Raw genomic sequence first — 18,836 nt, 5'->3', positions numbered from 1 at the left:
GGAGCTATAGTTCCTTATGAGAAATGATCTAAAGCTGTGCAACCGTGAGGCCGGCATGGAGGCTAATGTCAAGCTCATGGCCAATCATAACCAGTAGTCCACAGCATGAAGGTGGGCTCACTTCTCATCCAGGCTAGCATGGAACTGGGCCTCGAGAGCCATCTTATCGAAGGTGCGCATATTGGTCTCCTCCCGCACTTTGTCCCGTACGTGGAAGGAGGCGCGGGCCGTGTCGCGGGCGCTGTCCAGCACGGCGCGTTTCTCCCTGAAAATCTGCTCGCTCTTCTCCAGCTTCCTCTCGATGGACTGAAGCAGCTCCAGACGCCTCCGCTGCTCCTCGTCCTCCACACGCTGCCTGTTCAGCCTCTGCAGCCTCTCCTTCTCTTGCCTGCTCTGCCCCGCCCTCTGGGCCTTCTCCCTGGCCCTCTCCTCTGCCACCAGGGCGGCCTGCTGAGCCCGTTTCTCCGCCTCCTTCGCCCGGGCCTCCGCCTGCTGCCTCTGCTGCTTCTCGAGCCGTTCTGCGGCCTTACGCGCTTTCTGACTCTGCTGCTCCCCGCGTTTGGCCTTCTCTTTCAGCTCCTGCCCTCGACGTTCCACTATCTGTCCGTAGTTCTCCAGGGAGCGGTTCAGCTTCTCTTCCACCGCCTTCCTGGCCACCTCTCTCTCCTCCTCCTCTCGTCGGGCGATCTCTCTGATAAGGGCGGTGTGTCGCCTGCTCTCCGCGCGGTTCAGCCCCCGTCGCTCCTCCTGGGCCTGGTGCTCCTTCTCCTGCTTCTTCAGCTCAGCCATGGAGAGCTTCTCCTTGATGAGTAGCAGCTCCTGGTCTGAAACGGCAACCCTGTCCTCCTCCAGGGCCTTCAGAGTGTGTTCCTGCAGGGTCTTCCTCTGCTTCTCCTCTCTGGCGGCCTGCTGCAGCCTCTGCTGACGACTGCGCTCCTGCTGCTCAGCCATCTCCCGCCACCGCTCCTCGCTCTCGGCGGCCTGACGGAGCTTGGCGGCCGCCGTGTCGTGCTCCTGCTGGCTGAGGCGCCGTTGGCGCGTTGACACCTGGCACTGCCACGCCCTCTGGCACTGCAGCACGGCACGCTGCTTCTCCCTGTCCTCGCGCTCGCGCTGGAGCTCCCCCAGACGGCGCTCGCTGTCCCACTGGAGGTGAGCCACGTAGCGCGTCTGGCTCATGATGTCCTCCTCCTGGTATCTGGCCAACATCAGCGCCGCGATCTTACGGTCGCGCTCCGGCACGGCTTTAAGTCCCCGCCGCCTCACCTCCCTCACTATCCGTTCCACCTTCTGCGTGGTGTGGACGGAGTGGCTGAGGTCGCCCAGGCTGAGGCTGCGGCCCATCAGGGAGTTGAAGGTGGCCAGGGTGCGAGCGCGGGGGCCGGACGCTTTCGCCCAGTGGTCCCTGGGGCCGTCCCAGCTGTAAGAGGAGGAGGCACCGGACTCGGAGGAGGTACATGTGGTGGTGGTAGTAGTTGTGGTGGTGGGGGTTGTGGAGGAGCAGGCAGTATCCATCCGCCTCTGCAGGGACTCCAGGGAATGGCTTTTTCCTTGACCCTTTGACTGAGACCCTTTAGCATGTCCATTGTGCTGAGCGAACAACACTCCGCCCGTGGCGCCGTTGAAAGACGCTGCAGTCGGGACGACCGGGCTCTGAGTCGAGGTCTTCGACACAGTGGGTGTTAACAAAGAGGCAGTTCTGGGGAAGGAGGAGGTGGGTGGTTTTGAGGCTGCTCTGGGAAAAGTGTTTGAGGGTTTGGTGGTACCGGGGGCCTTTCTGACCACTTGTGGTGGACCTGAAGAGACCGGGCGTGTAGCTGGGAGGAGGGCACTTGGGGACACCTGAGCATTGACTGGGGCTTTTATATGCTCTGAGAAAGATCTAGAATGCTTAGCGGAACCAGAGTACGGAGGACCCTTAGAGGACACAGAGCTAATTGAACTATTTTTCGAGGACTGGACAGATTTAGAGGAGGGACTATGGCTAGACAGAGCAGCTTTAGATATAGTAGCTGTGCCAGTTTTAGAGGTTGGACTTGACGTTGTTCCAGTTGCTCTAGAGGACGAGCTAAAACCACCGGGGGCAGATGATTCAGGGGCTGGAGTAGAGGTCACCGGTACAGTTTTAGATGACTGAGTTGAGCTAGAATCGTCTGTAGGTTCGTGCTGCAGTTCCGCTGATGACGCAGGGTTGCTGCCGTTGCCGTTAACTGCAGCCTGCAGGACCCGTCTCTTCTCCTCCCTAACGATCCTCTCTCTCTCCTCCCTGCACTGCCTGAGTTTGCCATGCCTGTCCCTCTCGTACACCTCAAACAGCCCAGCGGCGACACGCATGGAGCGGCCTGGAGCCTCGCGGGCAAAGTCGCCTAGTGGGCGTGACAGGAGCTCCACCGGTTTGACCCCGCATCGAGCGCAGGCCTCCAGAGAGCGAGGGCTGGTCAGAACGTAGCGACTGCCCTCTGCAGTCGGGGTGTCAAAGTTGTACAGGTCCAAGTGCAGCTTGGGGGGCGACTGTTCCTGCTCACCGCACTGGGGCTGCTGGCTGTCCTGAGGACTTGCCTCCTGCCCGTCCGGGGCTGCAGTCCTCTCCTCCTGGCCAGCCGAGGGTTCTTCTGTCTCAGCTTTGCTGTCCACGCCCTCCTCTGACGCCATTCCATCGCCCTGGTCTGGTACTCTGGGGGCTTCGGAGGCCACGGACGACGGTGTCCCGAGCTGTGGGCCTCCTCCTTTGCACTTGTTCTGGTCCTCTGCCTCCGTGGTGTCAACCATAGTTGGCTAATAGGAGGTGGAGAAGGGAAGGAGAGAGGGATTGATGGTGGGGCACATGACACATGAGACGAAGGAGATTTTTTTAAACAGAGGATTATATTGACGTGTAGGTTCTTAACAGTGATGCAATCTGTGGGGGAGGGACAGCAAAGGTCCAACATGCATGCGTGCATGCACACATAGGCCAAACATTAATGCATTATGCTCCAGATGAGGCATCCTGCTTCAGGGGAATTACATAACACCAAGGCCATGAATAGAATAGAATTCTAGAATTATAATTCTAGAATTATAGAATTCTACTATAATGGGGAATCTGTTTGTTTTCATTTGATTCAACGATTTGAAATAATTTTATATATTTTCTATATTTCTTATGCACAAACATGCATGGAATAGGACTAGGGGCTCCACATGACAACTCAACACAAGCCTAGAATAGAAATCACTCGCTATTGCAGGGCCTAGACCAATTTCTTCCAACGGAAAATTAAAATAAAATTCATTTCATGAAATTAAACCAAAAGACATTCAAATATTCAAAAAAGGCTAATTATACATCTAATATAGTAGGTATGTTACTGTTCTTGGACATTTAGAGGGGTCACATTGGCTACAGAGGGTTACTCAGTGCTACCACTGAAATATTGATACAGCACATTAAGGGCCGTCTGCACCAACATCTCGTGCACATCCCATCAATGTTCATTTACAGCTGAAACCACATTCATTCACTCGCGCTCCCGATCAATCCTTATTTTGAAAAAAAGAAATGTAGTATATCATTTATGTTTTAATAAAATACTTTTAAATGTGCTAGTAGAAAGACACTCTCTCTGATTCCAGCAGCGCCAAGTAAACACCGACTGACCTGCCAGTTCGCCGATAGTTTTCAAAACCGATGCTTTGTTCCAATGTAATAATGTCTTCAGTGTTGTCCACCGTACTCTGCATAATATTAGGTTACAGAGGAAACGTTTACGCCGCTGACTCAGCGATGGAAGATCACATCGTCACAGTGACACGACGCAGATGGTGTCTCTCTCCATGTATTCATCAAGAGCAATTCTCGAATAAACTCAATTCTAATTTCTGCGAATATGGATCCACAGTCTTCAATTTTCCCACTTAAAAGGGGCTTGGTGGTTTTTCCAATATAAAATCAGGATCGGTCCCTGCGCAGCCTTTATCTGGGCAGCATCCACCTGCTATTCTGCACTCGCATCCCTCCATCTCACCCCTCCATCCCCAGCATCTCTAGCTCCGCCTGCTGCTTGTGACCAAAAAATATTGCTGTTTCTCCTTTGTCCGCTTGTTGATTTAGCCAAGTGTCAATGAACTGTAGCCTACTCAATACTCATCTACTTACTGGTGGGCGAATGAATGTGGCAAAAGTGTATCTAATCGTGTCTTTTTACATTTAATTGAGAAATAATGTATGCCAATATAAATATCGTAACATAGCTCTATTACAACGCCCAGATGCTCTCATTCCAAATATTGAGGTAAAAACTGCAGAGGCGAGTGTGAACTTCGCCTGGGAAAAAATGCATTTCCAGTATCATTTGATAAAGTTATGGCTAATGTAGTTTATATGAGTGTAGCCCATTTTTTTTACACTGTTGCTAAAACATATATGTTTCAGAAGATCATTGGATTGTTTTTTAATATATTGCACAAAATTCAGTGCTAAAAATAAAATGTATATTCTGTGTAATGTCATGTCAACCATTTGCGTTCAACTGCTACTGGGCTATTTTAAGATTCTGTGTAATGAAAAGGAAAAATAGTGACCGCGGCTGTAATAAAAGACCATAACAACTAGGGGGTGGTGTAAGCTCGCGGTGAGGCTGGGAGGGATGCGCATACCTTTGTCAATCAGCATCACAAGCGTCAACGTGCATTTACTTTTCTTAGTGATGGAACCATAACGATTTGATAGTCTCGACGCTTCTGTCGGGAAACTTTGTGTAGAAAACCTGTATTACATTATTAGAGACAGGCCAAGCAGAGTCTGAGAACCAAATATGACCACTCTTCAATGTTATGGAGTCCGATGGTAGCCTGATTTTCCATCATGTAGGCTATATTTCATATCTCTACTTACGTACAGTCATGCAACACTTCAAAGTAGTTAATCGTTTTTCTTTGTGATAGAACCAGAGGTTCCAGAGGTTCTATCCCAAGCATCATCCCATGATCCTCTCTGTTGACGCCTCGCAATATGTTCATGTTACATTCCAGGAATAGAATATGTTCTGACAAGGCATCTGGCTCTGAATATATGCTATTTTTGAGTCCTCCAAAACTCCTCAAATTTTTTTTCTTCAAGCTTATGATTAATGATGAGGTTGTCGTTTCTTGAAGAATGTACTAAACCACTTTGCTACTGAACCACCATCATCGTCCTGGGATCTGGTGAGAGACATCCCGAGGGCCACCCATCACGGGCAGGCAGAATGAGGGGACACAGAGCAGGATTATATAACTTGGGGGGGTAGTAGAATCTACAGTGATGACCCACTAAACTCTTGACCCAGTGTGGGGGGAATAGTGCGAGTTTAATTGGCCCCTCCCGCGAGCCGTATCAGAGGAACAACGGTAAGAAGTGACATCAGAAGTGAACGTGCGGGCTGGCTTGTTAAACGGGGGCAGCATGGGTTCTAGAGAGGGATGGAGGGGGGTGTCGCTGCACAGTTCACTGGTGCAGGGGTATGTTCCCCCAAAGCTGGACTAGGGGGGTTCATCGAGAGGTTAGTTGTTCTGCCCAGTCATGGACTCCGCGGCCTGGGAGGCGCTGCTTAATGCCGCCTGTAGGAGGCGCTGCTTAATGCCGCCTGTAGGAGGCGCTGCTTAATGATGTCACCGCCTGTAGTTCACATTATATTTACATGTTTGGCGTTTAGCAGAAGACGCCTTATTCCAAAGCGACTTACACTCAATACATTTGATTAAGCGAGTGAATCATCAATCCACCAGTCGTAGCAGGAAGAGTAATCTAACTCAGGCCCGGGGCCATTGGCAGTCTCTGTGATAGAAGGAAAACATTTATTTTTGTTTTACACTGGAGAACAGAGAGACAGTACAAGGGGGGCAGTAGAAGTCATAGGGGACACAGTAAAGGGGAAAAGAGTGTGTCTTCAGGAGACGCAGTGCTGGGGGGTAGTGGATGTCTCAGGAGGAGCAGTTAAGGTGTAACCTGAAGAGATGGGTCTTCAGTCGTAGTCCGATCCGGAGTTCCCATATCTACAGTATAAGAGAGAGGAAGGCAGAGTTGGTAATTGTAGGGAAATCACAAGCACAGAACTAATCGCAATGGCATTCTCCGTGTCTGCTTTGAATTGGTAGTTTCCATCTGATGAACATTTTGGGTTCTAATTGATGTTAAACGACTACAACTACTTTCCAGGTAATGGTAACTTTCAGTGTCCAATTATGCCTCCTTTACAGCCTTTGAGGCCGATAAGATTTCTGGAGCGGCCCCAAAACACCACTCCCCCTTTCCCCTTTTCAGATTTTCCACATTATCACACAACAGTGTTATCATATTTGTAAAAAAAAAATCTCAGGAAATGGAGTGGGACATTGTGGAGGCTGGTGGTGTTCAAGGCCGGTGGAAGTTTTAGAAACACTCTATAATGACTAAATTCTTCTACTTCTCCCTGCTTCTCTGCTTAACGCCCTTTGGCCTGAAAGCAGCCCTGCAGGGTATTTAGGACCCTGCGACTAACTAGGCTCTCTGGTCCTGTGAAGACTGGGACCTTTGGTTGCCCCCAGTTCACATTTCCAGCCGGTTTGCCAACAGAAAAGGGCCACGTTTTCTTGACAGTTTCAAACAACTCCCCCCCTGCCCCCCCTCCACCCCCACCCCCACCCTCCCCCCACCCTCACCCTCTCTCTCCTCTGTGGGATGGTGGTACAGGGGTCCCATGTAGCTAGATAGTGCCTGCCCCTCCTCGTTTCAGGGGGAAAAGGTCCCAGAGACAGAGCTGTTAATTCAATCAGGAGAGTGGTATGCTCAATTAGGCATCCATAAGGGCTCAGGATGGGTCCCGGGGCCCTGCAGAGGGCAGGCCGTCCAACCCCCGAGGGGCATTAATTGTGGATGACAGTGTGTAAACAGAGGGGTGAATAGGCAGCGCAGGTGCGGGACACCCCAGGCCTGGCTCAATAGCCCTTTTCACACCCGCTGCTCTCTTTCTTGCGCTCTCTCTCTCTCTCTCTCTCTCTCTCTCTCTCTCTCTCTCTCTCTCTCTCTCTCTCTCTCTCTCTCTCTCTCTGTCTATCTGTCCTTCACTCTTTCTCTTTCTCACTCTTTTTTCTTTTTCTGCTCTCGAGTTGCCTCGCTCGCTCTGATGAATGGAACAGGATGATTTGGGTGTTTTGTGTTTTGTGTTTGAATTCATTTTGTGACTGTGGCTTATTTATGTGTTTATGTATGTGTTTGTGTGGCTTGGTATTAGTGGGTATGTGTCTTTGTAAGGGAGTGCGTGCGTGTGTGTGTGTGTGTGTGTGTGTGTGTGTGTGCGTGTGTGCGTGTGTGTGTGTGTGTGTGTGTGTGTGTGTGTGTGTGTGTGTAGAAGAGGTAATAAGAGGCCAGGTTGCTGCTGTCCAGAAAGCTAGGCCGGCCCCAGGACTGTGCGGAGCCCCAGATTCAGGAGCTAGTGAAAATTGCAGCCAGTACATGTAAAAGATGTGGAATTTATCAAATGAAATCCAGATGAGGGACTTTAAAGGGAGAGAGGGGGCTTTCTATCTGACCTCACATTTTTCTGTTTGAAGTCCCCTCTTTTGTTTATCTTTCTGTCTTTCTTTCGTTCAACTTGTTCAACCTCTGTGATTCCGTTTCATGTTGTGGACCTCAAGACATCTTCTCCAAACCTTACACTGAGTCAGACCCCATTGCTCCATTTCTGGAGATTTCCCATGGGGCCTTGGGTTTTTAGAGCACTCGATCTGAAGAAGTACTGTACTTTAATGTCACCACAGACCACAGACGCAGATGTAACATAAACCCTGACATAATACATGCTCCATAAATATTGTAATTATTGCCCTTTTTTTTGTCCAAATGTGTATTAGTTAATTCCTGGTGAATACAGTATTATGTTTATAAAACCATCGTTTTTTTTGCACCGAAAAAAGTCGGTCACTATGGTCATTTTAAATTTGTAATGTTTATTTTTAAATCAGAAAAAAATAAAAAATAATGTTCACACTCACTGTCATCGACAGAACACACCATGTTTGAACTCTGTGTGAGTGTATACAGTATGTTCTACCTTCTTCTGACATAATTGAACACCAGTGTTGAACATCTCTTGGTGGTCGTTGGCCGAATCGGTCTGTTTCTGTGTCTGCAGACACCTGCTAATTTCCTGCGTTATGTGGTTGTTGTAAGCTGGCAGGGGACGGCAATTGAGGATCTATGGAGGACCGCCTCAGTAATTGGAAAGTACATTTCCTTTCAGCTTGTTCATTCAGTCTTTTTTTTTTTTTTTTTTACCAGAGAGAGTCTTTCAAGCTCCGCCAAATGACAACAGAATTAAGTGTCGAGCCATGCTTTCCCTACAACAGTTTTACACCCCAGAAAACTCTGTGTCTTTGTTGAGGGTGGGTGGAGGATTGTATGAGGAGTGAGGAAAAAAGGGGAATACAAGACATAAACTGATCTCGTTAACATTCCTAGAGACACTCCTGTTCCCCATGTGCACCCCCCCCCCGCACCCCCCCACCCCCTTACTTCACCTCCCCCAGCATAACTTCACACAGCCCAGGACCATGAGTGTACCGGCTGGCACAGAGCACAGGGGGCCCAGCCAAAGCCCCAGGGTGAGAACCAGAGCCAGAGCGAGGACGCATCCCACCTTTCACTGCTCTGATAATGATACTGTGTTGACGCTCTGTGTGGAGGACACCCAACATTTTCTATGATGGTCTAAACAAGACTCCAGGGTTTTCTCCAGTTAGAAAAGATGTTCGTTTGGTTAAATGTCCTTTATTTGTTTTGTTCACCACTTCCCCTTCTCCCTCCCTCGCTCTCCACCTCTCTACCAAACCTCCCAAATTCCCCTCCATCCTCACTTAGGGAAAAAGGCCCCTCTGTTTAAGCGACACACACACAGAAATCATTAATGCTGACCCTAATTGTGCCAATTCACACTGCTCAATAGCTCTAATTACAAGCCTCTTCATTGAGGCACTCAGAAAGCTGCTGAACTGTCATAGCCAACAATTAAATAATATCTATAGGGACAAAGACTGGGGATGGAGTGTGGGGTGGGGTGGGGGGGGTGGTCACACATTCTTTTAAAGGGTAACCGGATGGCCCTTTTCAGCTCTTTAAAGGCCTGTTTCTCTGGGTGTAAGGAGTGCTGGACGAGAGCTGAACACCTGCACTCAGCACTCTGCTTCCCTCGCTCGCCCCAGCTCTCTCTCTCTGCTGCTCTCAATCTCTCTCTCTTTCTTTTTCACTCCGCAATGGCGCACACAACAAATTTGAGGGGCGCGAGGAGGAGAAAGTGAAAGAGAGAAGTTGAGGTTGAGTGGACAGATCAAGTGTGGGCGCTCAATCTTCCCATATGATGCACAATATATATATATATATATATATATATATATATATGTTAATTAATCTGTATCTAACTTTTAATAATGATCTTTTGAGGTACGCCTCCTCAAATTGAAAACAACTTTGTTAAGCAAGTGTGCGCCCATTTAATGTTTTGCCCATTTATGTCAATCCTATGTACAGTATAAGAACATTTTTTAAATGTTCACTATCATAGAAATTATATGGGGTAAATATAGACTGGATATGAAGGGAAGACAGCTGGTTTTGTCCTATTAGCCCCCCCCCCCCCCCCCCAAATAACACCCAGGCTGACCTCCTGATGTGCTTGTGACAGCTATTGACTTTTGTCAATAGATGTTTGCCATTGTATCCCTGGTAAGAAGGGGGCTGAATGTCACGCTAGCAAAATACCAGGCTATTTCCATAGGGTAGACAGCACTTATGTCTTTGAATATGAACGAGAGACGTCAACATTGACCTCACTTCTTACGGCAACAACACCTTTATTTCTTTTTATGGCAGATCATAAGAGATTGTGTGTGAAGCCCATGACTCTCTCTCTCTCTCTCTCTCTCTCTCTCTCTCTCTCTCTCTCTCTCTCTCTCTCTCTCTCTCTCTGCATCATTGCACTGATATTCTATTCAATCAAATTCAATTTGAGCTGTGTGGGTCTGTCATTGGATCAGCTAATGTATGTACTAATGTACAGCTAATTTGTTAAATGTAATAAGCATACCCGACTTATTATTAGTAATACCTGTGTACCTCATTAGGATTAAGCCAGATACTGTAGGTAATATTCATGTCATGTTTTACAATAGGGCAGTAACCGATCATTATCAATGAATGGGCAATAATAGCATCGGTGTGAAAGATTTAGTCATGTCTAAGGGGGGTGGGGGTTAATTTCCTGTTCTCAACTGTCATTGGTCCTCCGTGGTGTCGCTCATTACTGCTACACCCACCCCCTGCTTTTAAAGTCAGTTCCAATGGATGCAGAGGTACTCAACCTGTGGCAGTCGAGATGAACAGCTGGCCCTCAAGGAGTGGATCAAATCTGTCACTATGGTGACCGTCAATGCATGAAAGCCCAGTACCCCCGGTGGCACTATGTGAATATACATGATTATAGAATTCTACAGAAATAACCAAAGGAAAAAGCTCACAAAGGAAGAAAAAACAGTTTGGAGAAGAAGAAGAAGAAGCAGAGGGAACGTTTGGAAGTTCTTCTTTCTGCCATTGGGACTTTGGTGGGACGTGTTTGGCGCATCTGGTCCATTCGACAGACTGAAAAAGATCACCTACTTACTACCACCTTGTGTAGTCCTCTATACGACGGTTAACTATGTTACCTCGAAGTGACCTTATCTTGACTTTTTCCCATTTTTTGGTGCTCCTGTTGCTGTGTTATCTGCCTCAGATCTGCACTCAGAAATCAACTGGTCCCCGGGTGAGTTGCAAGTATACCTGTACTAGGTTATTTTGGACTTACTGCTGCAATTTTTTTGCATGACAAAAAAATATTAATTCGTTGGCTAAAAAAAAAACGGTCTTTTATCACACTGAGGCTCTTTCAAAACGCAGAATCTGCATGCACGCATCATGCACGTGCCGGTAAAATCGAATCATCTCAATAATAGATGATTTTGGGTGCAAATTGTCATCTTTCTTTTGAGTGTCAAAACTCAAAAATACCTATTGAATAATGTCTGAATGACTTTGGTGCCAGATATGTTTTTTGCGCCCTCATCCTCCACAAATGAGTGCAGTTCGCAGGTGCCCTGCCTGGCCTGGGTCAGGTTAGTCCTGTAGCTTGTTGAAGGACAGGTCAGCAGGGGACGTTTGGACATCGGGAAGGTAGAGAGGTTTATAAATAGAAGAGACGACAGGATGATTGATCGAAACATACTTGTAATGTAGTCGGTTCAGTGGACAATGTTATGTTAGAAACTTCCCTCATCAGATCTATGAGATGCATTTCAAGAAAGCGCAAAACTCACAATATTATGAATATGATTATATTGTTATTCGTACTGATATTGTAATAATGACCGCTGTGGTGTTGGTATTTGGAGCACAATGTTGTAGGCTAGAATGTGCACTTTTGATTTGCAAATGTCCTTTTTATGCACAGAGAAGTAGACGCTAATCTCTTACTCTCTCTTCTGTGATGTAATAAAAACGACTTCCATTGTTTTTCCATTGCAGCTTCTTTCAAATGATATCAAACAGAGACCTAAGATCTGTCTTACCTAAGTTGTGTGCTCACAAAGTATACAGTAGGATTACCTTCTGACACTGAATCTTAAATGGATGTGTTAGTGATGGTCTAATGGTGCTCTCATATGTGAGTCAGTGATGTGCTCACTGCCTCTCCCTGTTCCCTGTCTCACTCTTCAGAAACCCCCCCTTATCTCTGTGGGACAATTAGTACATCTCAGTCTCTCTCGCTCTCCCTCTCCCTCTCCCTCTCTCTCTCTCTCTCTCTCTCTCTCTCTCTCTCTCTCTCTCTCTCTCTCTCTCTCTCTCTCTCTCTCTCTCTCTCTCTCTCTCTCTCTCTCTCTTTCTCTTTCTCTGCCCATCTGTCTGTCCTTTTAGGTCCTCCTTTCATTGGTTTAAGCGAAGAGAAACTAACCCAACATATACATGACTTAAACATGAGCTAGCCAACAGTTGTTCAGTTCAATCTTCTTGTGTAATAAATGCCCCGTCCAGGGAGAGAGTGAAATAATAAAGATGAAACCGTGCTGCAAATCACAGATGGACTGTCTGTAATATTTGTGGTCAGAAGGGGGGAGGATATGACTCAGATGAATCTTTTGTTTTCAAAAGCCTGCACAGCAAAACAATGTACCATCAATCGATTTAAACGGTACAGGGGTTAGGTATGGCATATTGCCGTTTTGTACTAACTAGTGTAACAAGCTGTAACAAACTGTTTTATAAACATTAAATAGCCTACAGCACCCAAAAATAATCAGACAACTCAAATGAAAAGCAGAATTTAAAGATTCGTGTTCACGACACGTACCACAGTGCTCTCCACACTACTCAGCTTCTCATCTCAAGAAACCTCTAACATTAGCTTTATATCCCCCTCGTATAATGACCTTAAAAAAACCTACTCACAACACCCACATCACACAACATCCCTGCTCTCTTGGCATGGCTCGTACGCTGAGGAGGAACAGCACGGCTTCACATAGTCTGCCACACGCCCCCACTCCACCACAGATACTTTTAACATTGCTCACAGCTGCCGTAATAATCCCAGAATTCACACCCCCACTCTCCACATTGATACAGTAGAGCAAAGTCTTAAGCTAACACTACTACATAGTATAGCGCCATTCTGGGTAACGTCTTAACAATTCCTCTAGATACCCCCCCAAGGAGTCCTATGATGATGCAATATCTGTGTACGTCCAATTATTTTTCGTCACTTGTGAACGCTAGAGAGGTACACAAACAGGGTCACACACCCAACCAGAAGCAGATGCCAGTGCACTCGATTTAATTTGGTTTACTTTACACTTCAGAGTTGTTATACAATATTGTTGTGGATAATTCAATCACACTCATGCAGTTGAGACAACACACACTCTTCTCTCATCTGTAGGCTGTTGGACTCTAGAAATGGCTAGCCGGTAGGCCTAATTGGTCTAGAAAGCGAGGGCTTGGGGATTGTGCGTCTTGTGGGAGTGGATTTATGTGTTTTTTCTGGAACTGCTAACAAGGGTGTCTCCTGGCCAATTTGTACTGACTTGGAATGCTGTATATTTTTTTTAGACTTAGCATCCTTCCACATTTTAATATGAATAGAGATATATTATAAGGTAATGAGAGAGATAAAGTAATGACATCAATCGTAATCGGACAAGGCACTGTGGCAGATGCTATTGCTGTCGTCGCACTGTGTGAATTAATCAATGTGATTCACAAGTGTCAGGTTAATGTGAAAGAAAACATTTGTAGAATGCTAAACAACTGCTCTGCCTCCCCCTCCTTGCATTTGTGGCCAGAGAGTACAAACCTATGGTACTCTCTGAGAGTACAAACCTATGGTACTCTCTGAGAGGACAAACCTATGGTACTCTCTGCAGAGTTGATGTGTTTTTACCACTTGCCTTATTTCTTCGTCCTGGGTGTGCTGAGCTAGTGAAACCACCTGTTAACTTTTAACATGTATTTACTTATTTTCACAATCAGACAAACATGGGCCCTGGGGTCTGCCTGACGCCAATGCTCCCCATGCAGGGTAAAGTGCACACAGACAGTACATATAAGTGGCATGGTGTCATGGTATCTCACACGTGATACTGCACATTTTAGTTTCCCTGGCTGAACTGATGAACTCATTAACTGGATATTTTTGTGAGAGGAGCAAATGAAATGCAAAAGGTTTAAATCCATTAAATCAATGTGCTTTAGTGAGTTGAGCTGTTGATTAAGAACTTAACTAACCCCATTTACTGACAGATGATATTCTCTGACTCATTATGAGTATATCAGAGTATCGTCATCTGGCGTTTGTCAAATGAAGATGAGCAGGTCTGTCGTACTGGAGGAGGAGGTGTTTTTGAAGCTAGAGTGAGAGCATCAGAGAAGACTCACAAACCCATTAAAAGAACAAACACAAATAGCCACGGCCCATGCACCATGCACCATGCACCATGCCACGACTGCATAAGGAGCTCCTCTAAAGACTTTTATTGGTGTGGGGTAGAGCGCAGCCACAGTGCAGGTGTGAGTGGTCTGTGTCCGTCTGTGTGTGTGTCTGCGTATGTGTGCGTGCGTGCGTGTGTGTGTGCGTGCGAGTGAGCGAGAGTTTGCCAGATGACTTTGAGATAATATTGATAACGACAATAATACTAATTATTGTTATATGACTATGATATACGTGCTGTACATGATAGGTCACAGTAAATTAGGAGTTTATATTGCATTTGAAAGAAATTAATTAAAGAAGAATTGTATCAACAGGAATGGACAGTCTAGGAATCTGAACTATTCACGCTATGTGAGCGTCTCATGTTTGTCAAATGGGAATTGATGAACTCGTGGCTACAGCTGTTCAATTGCAGCACATTTCAGATGTAGGCCAAGAGGGGAAGGCTCTCATTGGACAGTAGCCTCCTCCATCCAGACTGCAATTATTATCCGTCATTGGGTTATAATGTTGGGAAAGTGGTGTGGAAAAAAAGGTTTATTTTCCTTATAGGTGGATGACGTATAGGTGGGACAAAGAGGTTAGCACTACAGGCCTCTGAAGACGTGGAGACCAATTTCTTTTTTTAATTTGTAGAAACAAGAAACAATGCATTCAATCCAACGCACACACACACACACACACACACACACACACACACACACACACACACACACACACACACACACACACACAGACACACACACACACACACACACACACACACACACACACACACAAAGACACATACACACACACACACAAAGACACATACACACACACACACGCGCACACACACCCACACACACACACACACACACACACACACACACACACACACACACACACACACACACACACACACACAGATGCATTCTCCCGATCCAGGAACCTCAAACTACCCCTCACGTCCCTCAGGACACAGAAGAAGGCTCTGCCACGGTGACTTCACCAGTGGCCAATGAAATTACATACACATGTTGACTCTCTACGATGGCTGCAGCACAATCAACAAATGTATTTCATGCTCAAGGTCTTTCTAATCAGTGTAATGAATTGCAGTCTGACTTGCTCTGTGCTCTGATTCGGGGCCGTTGCTGTCTGCACTTGGATCAGACAATCATAGGCGCTCCACCTCTTTCCCCTGTTGTAGATCCATACGATAGTCACGGTTCACGGATTGTTTTGACCATTTAATCATCGAGTCGAATACAGGACCCTATGCACTACGCAGGGGGTTGCTATCACGGTTAGCATACTCATATGTTACATACTCTGGCTTCACCAACTCTGTACTCACTTCAATTGATGTCTTATTAAGTCTCTTGTTTCAATAAAAGTTTTGGCTTTTGATTAATGAAGAGAGGAAAGAAAGACATAGCGGTATTAGTGGTCTCTTGTTGAGCGGTTTAAATGTTTAATCTCTTACATTAGGGTGGCAGATTACCGACGGATGGCAGAAATACTTCCCCTTCGTTTTCGTACCAGCTTAGTAGATCCGTCTTGCTCTACCACATAGCTAATCTTGTTCTTTGCTTTGATTCTAGCAAGGCTGTCCCTCAGCTGAACAGTCGTAGGGGGTTTTGGGATGTGAGGTGGGCGACCATGTCCTGAGAACAGGAGAGAACCGTGACTGTTCTTCGGCCAGGATGGGGCATTAGTGACAAACAAGGAATGTTGATAATCAGATTTTTCGACCCTAACTTCCGGACAGGAAGTTATTTTTTCTTCCTACAACATTTTCAATAATCCTTTCAAAAGGGAAAATAGGGAAGTAACAGATTTCCTTTTTTCTTTCATGTTATGTTTAAGCACTTTGGCTACAAGCCTAGGGAGAGGCCACACAATGTAGTACTTTTGTGGCCAAATATTTAATGATTTCAGTTACTGTCAAGTGACTTTCATTATCACAGTTTTGGGAGCTATCCTCCAGGGTGGAGAATAGCAGCTCCATATTTCTTTTATCATATTTACTCCCATGTGTCTCCACATTATGGGCCAAAACCATTAAAGGGTGGTCAGATTGTCCCATTGCTGTAGGCCTACAGTACATGTTCATTTGGCTGGGTACCACCCCTGCTGAGAGTGGCACACACACTTCGCACCTTTTGTGTGAAATTGCGACCAGCTCCTTTTCCGCTAGCCAGTTATCAACATGCCTGCCGCAAACCCCATTTAAGCGGTACTTTGAAAAAGTTAAATTATAGGTTTCTTTTTAAGACTAAACCTAATGAGAATTTAAAAAAGAATGGGGGAACGGGGGGGGGGGTTAGCTTTTTATACATTCCTTTTTATTTTTCTCACTTTTTTATAACAACGTAACAAGTAAAGTGTGTTAATTGAAACAGTATGAGAGATGGCATTTGCTTTATAGATTTCCTTTAACTAAAATGTTAATTGTTGGACAAAAGTGATTAAATTGCCCTGTTAAAACCCACATACTGTACACAATTAGTCCTGGCATTGGCGGACTCCTTTCTTTAGCCTCCATGAGGGGAAAATGTGTTACCTTTTGTTCGGACTGGTTTGATTGTTCTTTTCTTTCTTTTTCTTCTTTTTGTGTAGCCTCGTAAAAACCAGCCAAATATCGCGAGCTAACATGCTATTCACTATTTCACAAACCCGAATGTCAGCTTTGCGATATCTGGCTGTTTTTTTACGAGGCTACGTTTTTGTGCCCACTCCGTGTCTGACGAGGGAGTGCCAGCGGCCCCTCACCATTAATCACGCAAGGATGTATCGGACGGGCTGTGTGTGTGTGTGTGTGTGTGTGTGTGTGTGTGTGTGTGTGTGTGTGTGTTGTTATTGTTTGTTGTTGTTCTGCCCAAAGGGATAATGACTCTCTCACACGTTAGAGCAGCGCTGGCACATGGAGCTCTGCTTTCCCTCTCTCCCACCCACACCCTCACGCACGCGGCTGTAGCCCAGCCAACACGAAACCTTCATATGTGCATCGTGCATACATGCTTGTAGTGGCTTACTCTTCCAAACCAATGTGTCATAGATACCAAGCTGCCTGTCACAGTAGTGGTCTGGTCTCAACAACCTGACAGGTAGGCCTAACTATGTACTAATGATGCTGTTACAGTAGATTAGTACTTCAAGCTATTGCAATTATTGTAACGTTTGTTTGTAATTATTATTATACCATAAGAGCATGGTGATGTTTAACTCTATAAGACAAATAAAAAAATAAAAAAAGCTTTTGTTTGTGTTTGTGCCCAGTTACTAGTAGCTGAACCAGACACTTAATTCCACCCTGACTTTTGGTCCATCTCATTCCCCTTGGCAGCGTAGGTATCTGGCACTTAATCCAGGTGGAATCACGTCAGGCACGTCATACCCATGCAAGCCAATTAAGGCCCCCTACTAAAATAGGAATAAATGGCTAGCTATATCACAGGTGAGCATGCTATAAATGATTTCGCATATTGTGTAGGGTTTTATAGTGGAGTTTTAGGAGAAAAACTGTCCAAATAAATGAACCCTATCCAACATGTATAAAATCAATTGGAAAGCTAAATTTTATTGCTGTAGAACACCTATTATATACCCTGACTTTCTTATGTGGTTTTGGAAAAACAACCTTTATTACATTTGACATAGTTTCTATTCTTTTGTTCAAGGTTAGGCATAAAAATTATTGTTCTCTGAATGTGTTGTTTCATCTTAGGTTATTGTTCAACTGCAGTGGGTCAGAATGGAATCAAACTGTTTGCCAATGATGGTAAAAAAAGACCATTTCGGTAATGTTGTTATGGTTGCACAATGGGGTTGTATTTCACAGATTTTTTTGGGTGAGTGGTGGTGGGGAGCTGGGGCTCTTCAAGTGCTCCTGACTAAAGGGGGGATGTGTCTCGATGGCTGGCAGAGGTCAGCATCTGAATATTCACCGTCTCCACTCGAGACCTCAGTGGCCGTGGTCCAAACCATTATAAATGACTCCCCAGGATATTTCTCTCAGAAGGCTGAGTGAAGTGTTTACATTTTTAACTCTTACTGTAAGAGGGGGGTGAAATGCCAATAAAGACCCTCTATCATATTTCCCCATTGTTTGAGCAACTTCTGGTAAGGCAGCAAGCAGCTCGAGACGTCAGCGGTTGCCAGGTTCATCCTGTTTACATTTGGGAAAAGCTTCTTTGCCGTCATGAAGGGGAGATTATAGCCTCAGGAGAACATTTATTGATACATTAAGTTGTTTGGCACGTAGCTGCTTTGTAAACCTTTAACATTTAGGCTGTAAAGTACAATACAAGGTTAGTCTGATGACGACCGACAGGGGAGTATTCAGTCCTCCCCACAGTTCACATGAACAAAAAAGTTATTTTCCCTTCCGAAAAGAAATTGAGATTCATTCCTCCCTCAGTCAGTGTTTTTATCCAGGACTGTCTTTCTTTGACTGTGTTTTCTCTTAAGGTGTGGTTACTGTAGGTGTCTGTTTGTCTGACAGCAGTGAGGACCTATCCCTCCCCATTGTTAACCTGACAGGATGGGCCCTGTCTCAGGAGATAACATCTAGCCCATAGGGGGGTCGCCTGCCTGCATCCCTGCTGATATCACCTGATCAGTCAATCACCTCTATCACTGTGGGCGACAGGGTGTCCCGCCTGCATCCACCGCAGGTCGTTCCAGCGTTTCAGGGGGGTCGTCTTTGTGGGAGAGCTACACTAGGGTAGACTCTATCAACTGAAGGCCTAATCTTTGGCGGTGGATCTGCCGTTGTAGAAGATATTTATGGATGAGATAAGATATCTATGTTAGACTGTAGAAGAAGTGGCCCTGATA

General features: G+C 45.9%; 2 protein-coding genes across 2 annotated transcripts in view; one reads left to right on the top strand and one right to left on the bottom strand.

The window, feature by feature from the left end:
- Window positions 1–117: 117 nt before the first annotated feature.
- On the bottom strand, window positions 118–2,769 carry ccdc177 (coiled-coil domain containing 177; the record flags this gene model as incomplete). The annotated part of the gene is made up of 1 exon (XM_080540825.1): window positions 118–2,769. The coding sequence occupies one exon, from the start codon at window positions 2,767–2,769 to the stop codon at window positions 118–120; it is 2,652 nt and encodes an 883-aa protein (XP_080396951.1).
- A 7,919-nt stretch (window positions 2,770–10,688) lies between these two features.
- smoc1 (SPARC related modular calcium binding 1) overlaps window positions 10,689–18,836 on the top strand; it is a gene marked incomplete at both ends in the record, with an annotated part of 49,261 nt that continues 41,113 nt past the window's right edge. The window contains one exon of the mRNA XM_080543121.1: window positions 10,689–10,793. Coding sequence (XP_080399247.1) covers window positions 10,689–10,793 — 105 coding nt within the window. The remainder of the gene's footprint in view (window positions 10,794–18,836) is intronic.

This window comes from Nansenia antarctica (genome assembly GCF_963989245.1).
Source record: "Nansenia antarctica genome assembly, chromosome: 1".
NCBI lineage: Eukaryota > Metazoa > Chordata > Actinopteri > Argentiniformes > Microstomatidae > Nansenia > Nansenia antarctica.
This window is presented reverse-complemented; position numbering and strand designations above follow the sequence as displayed.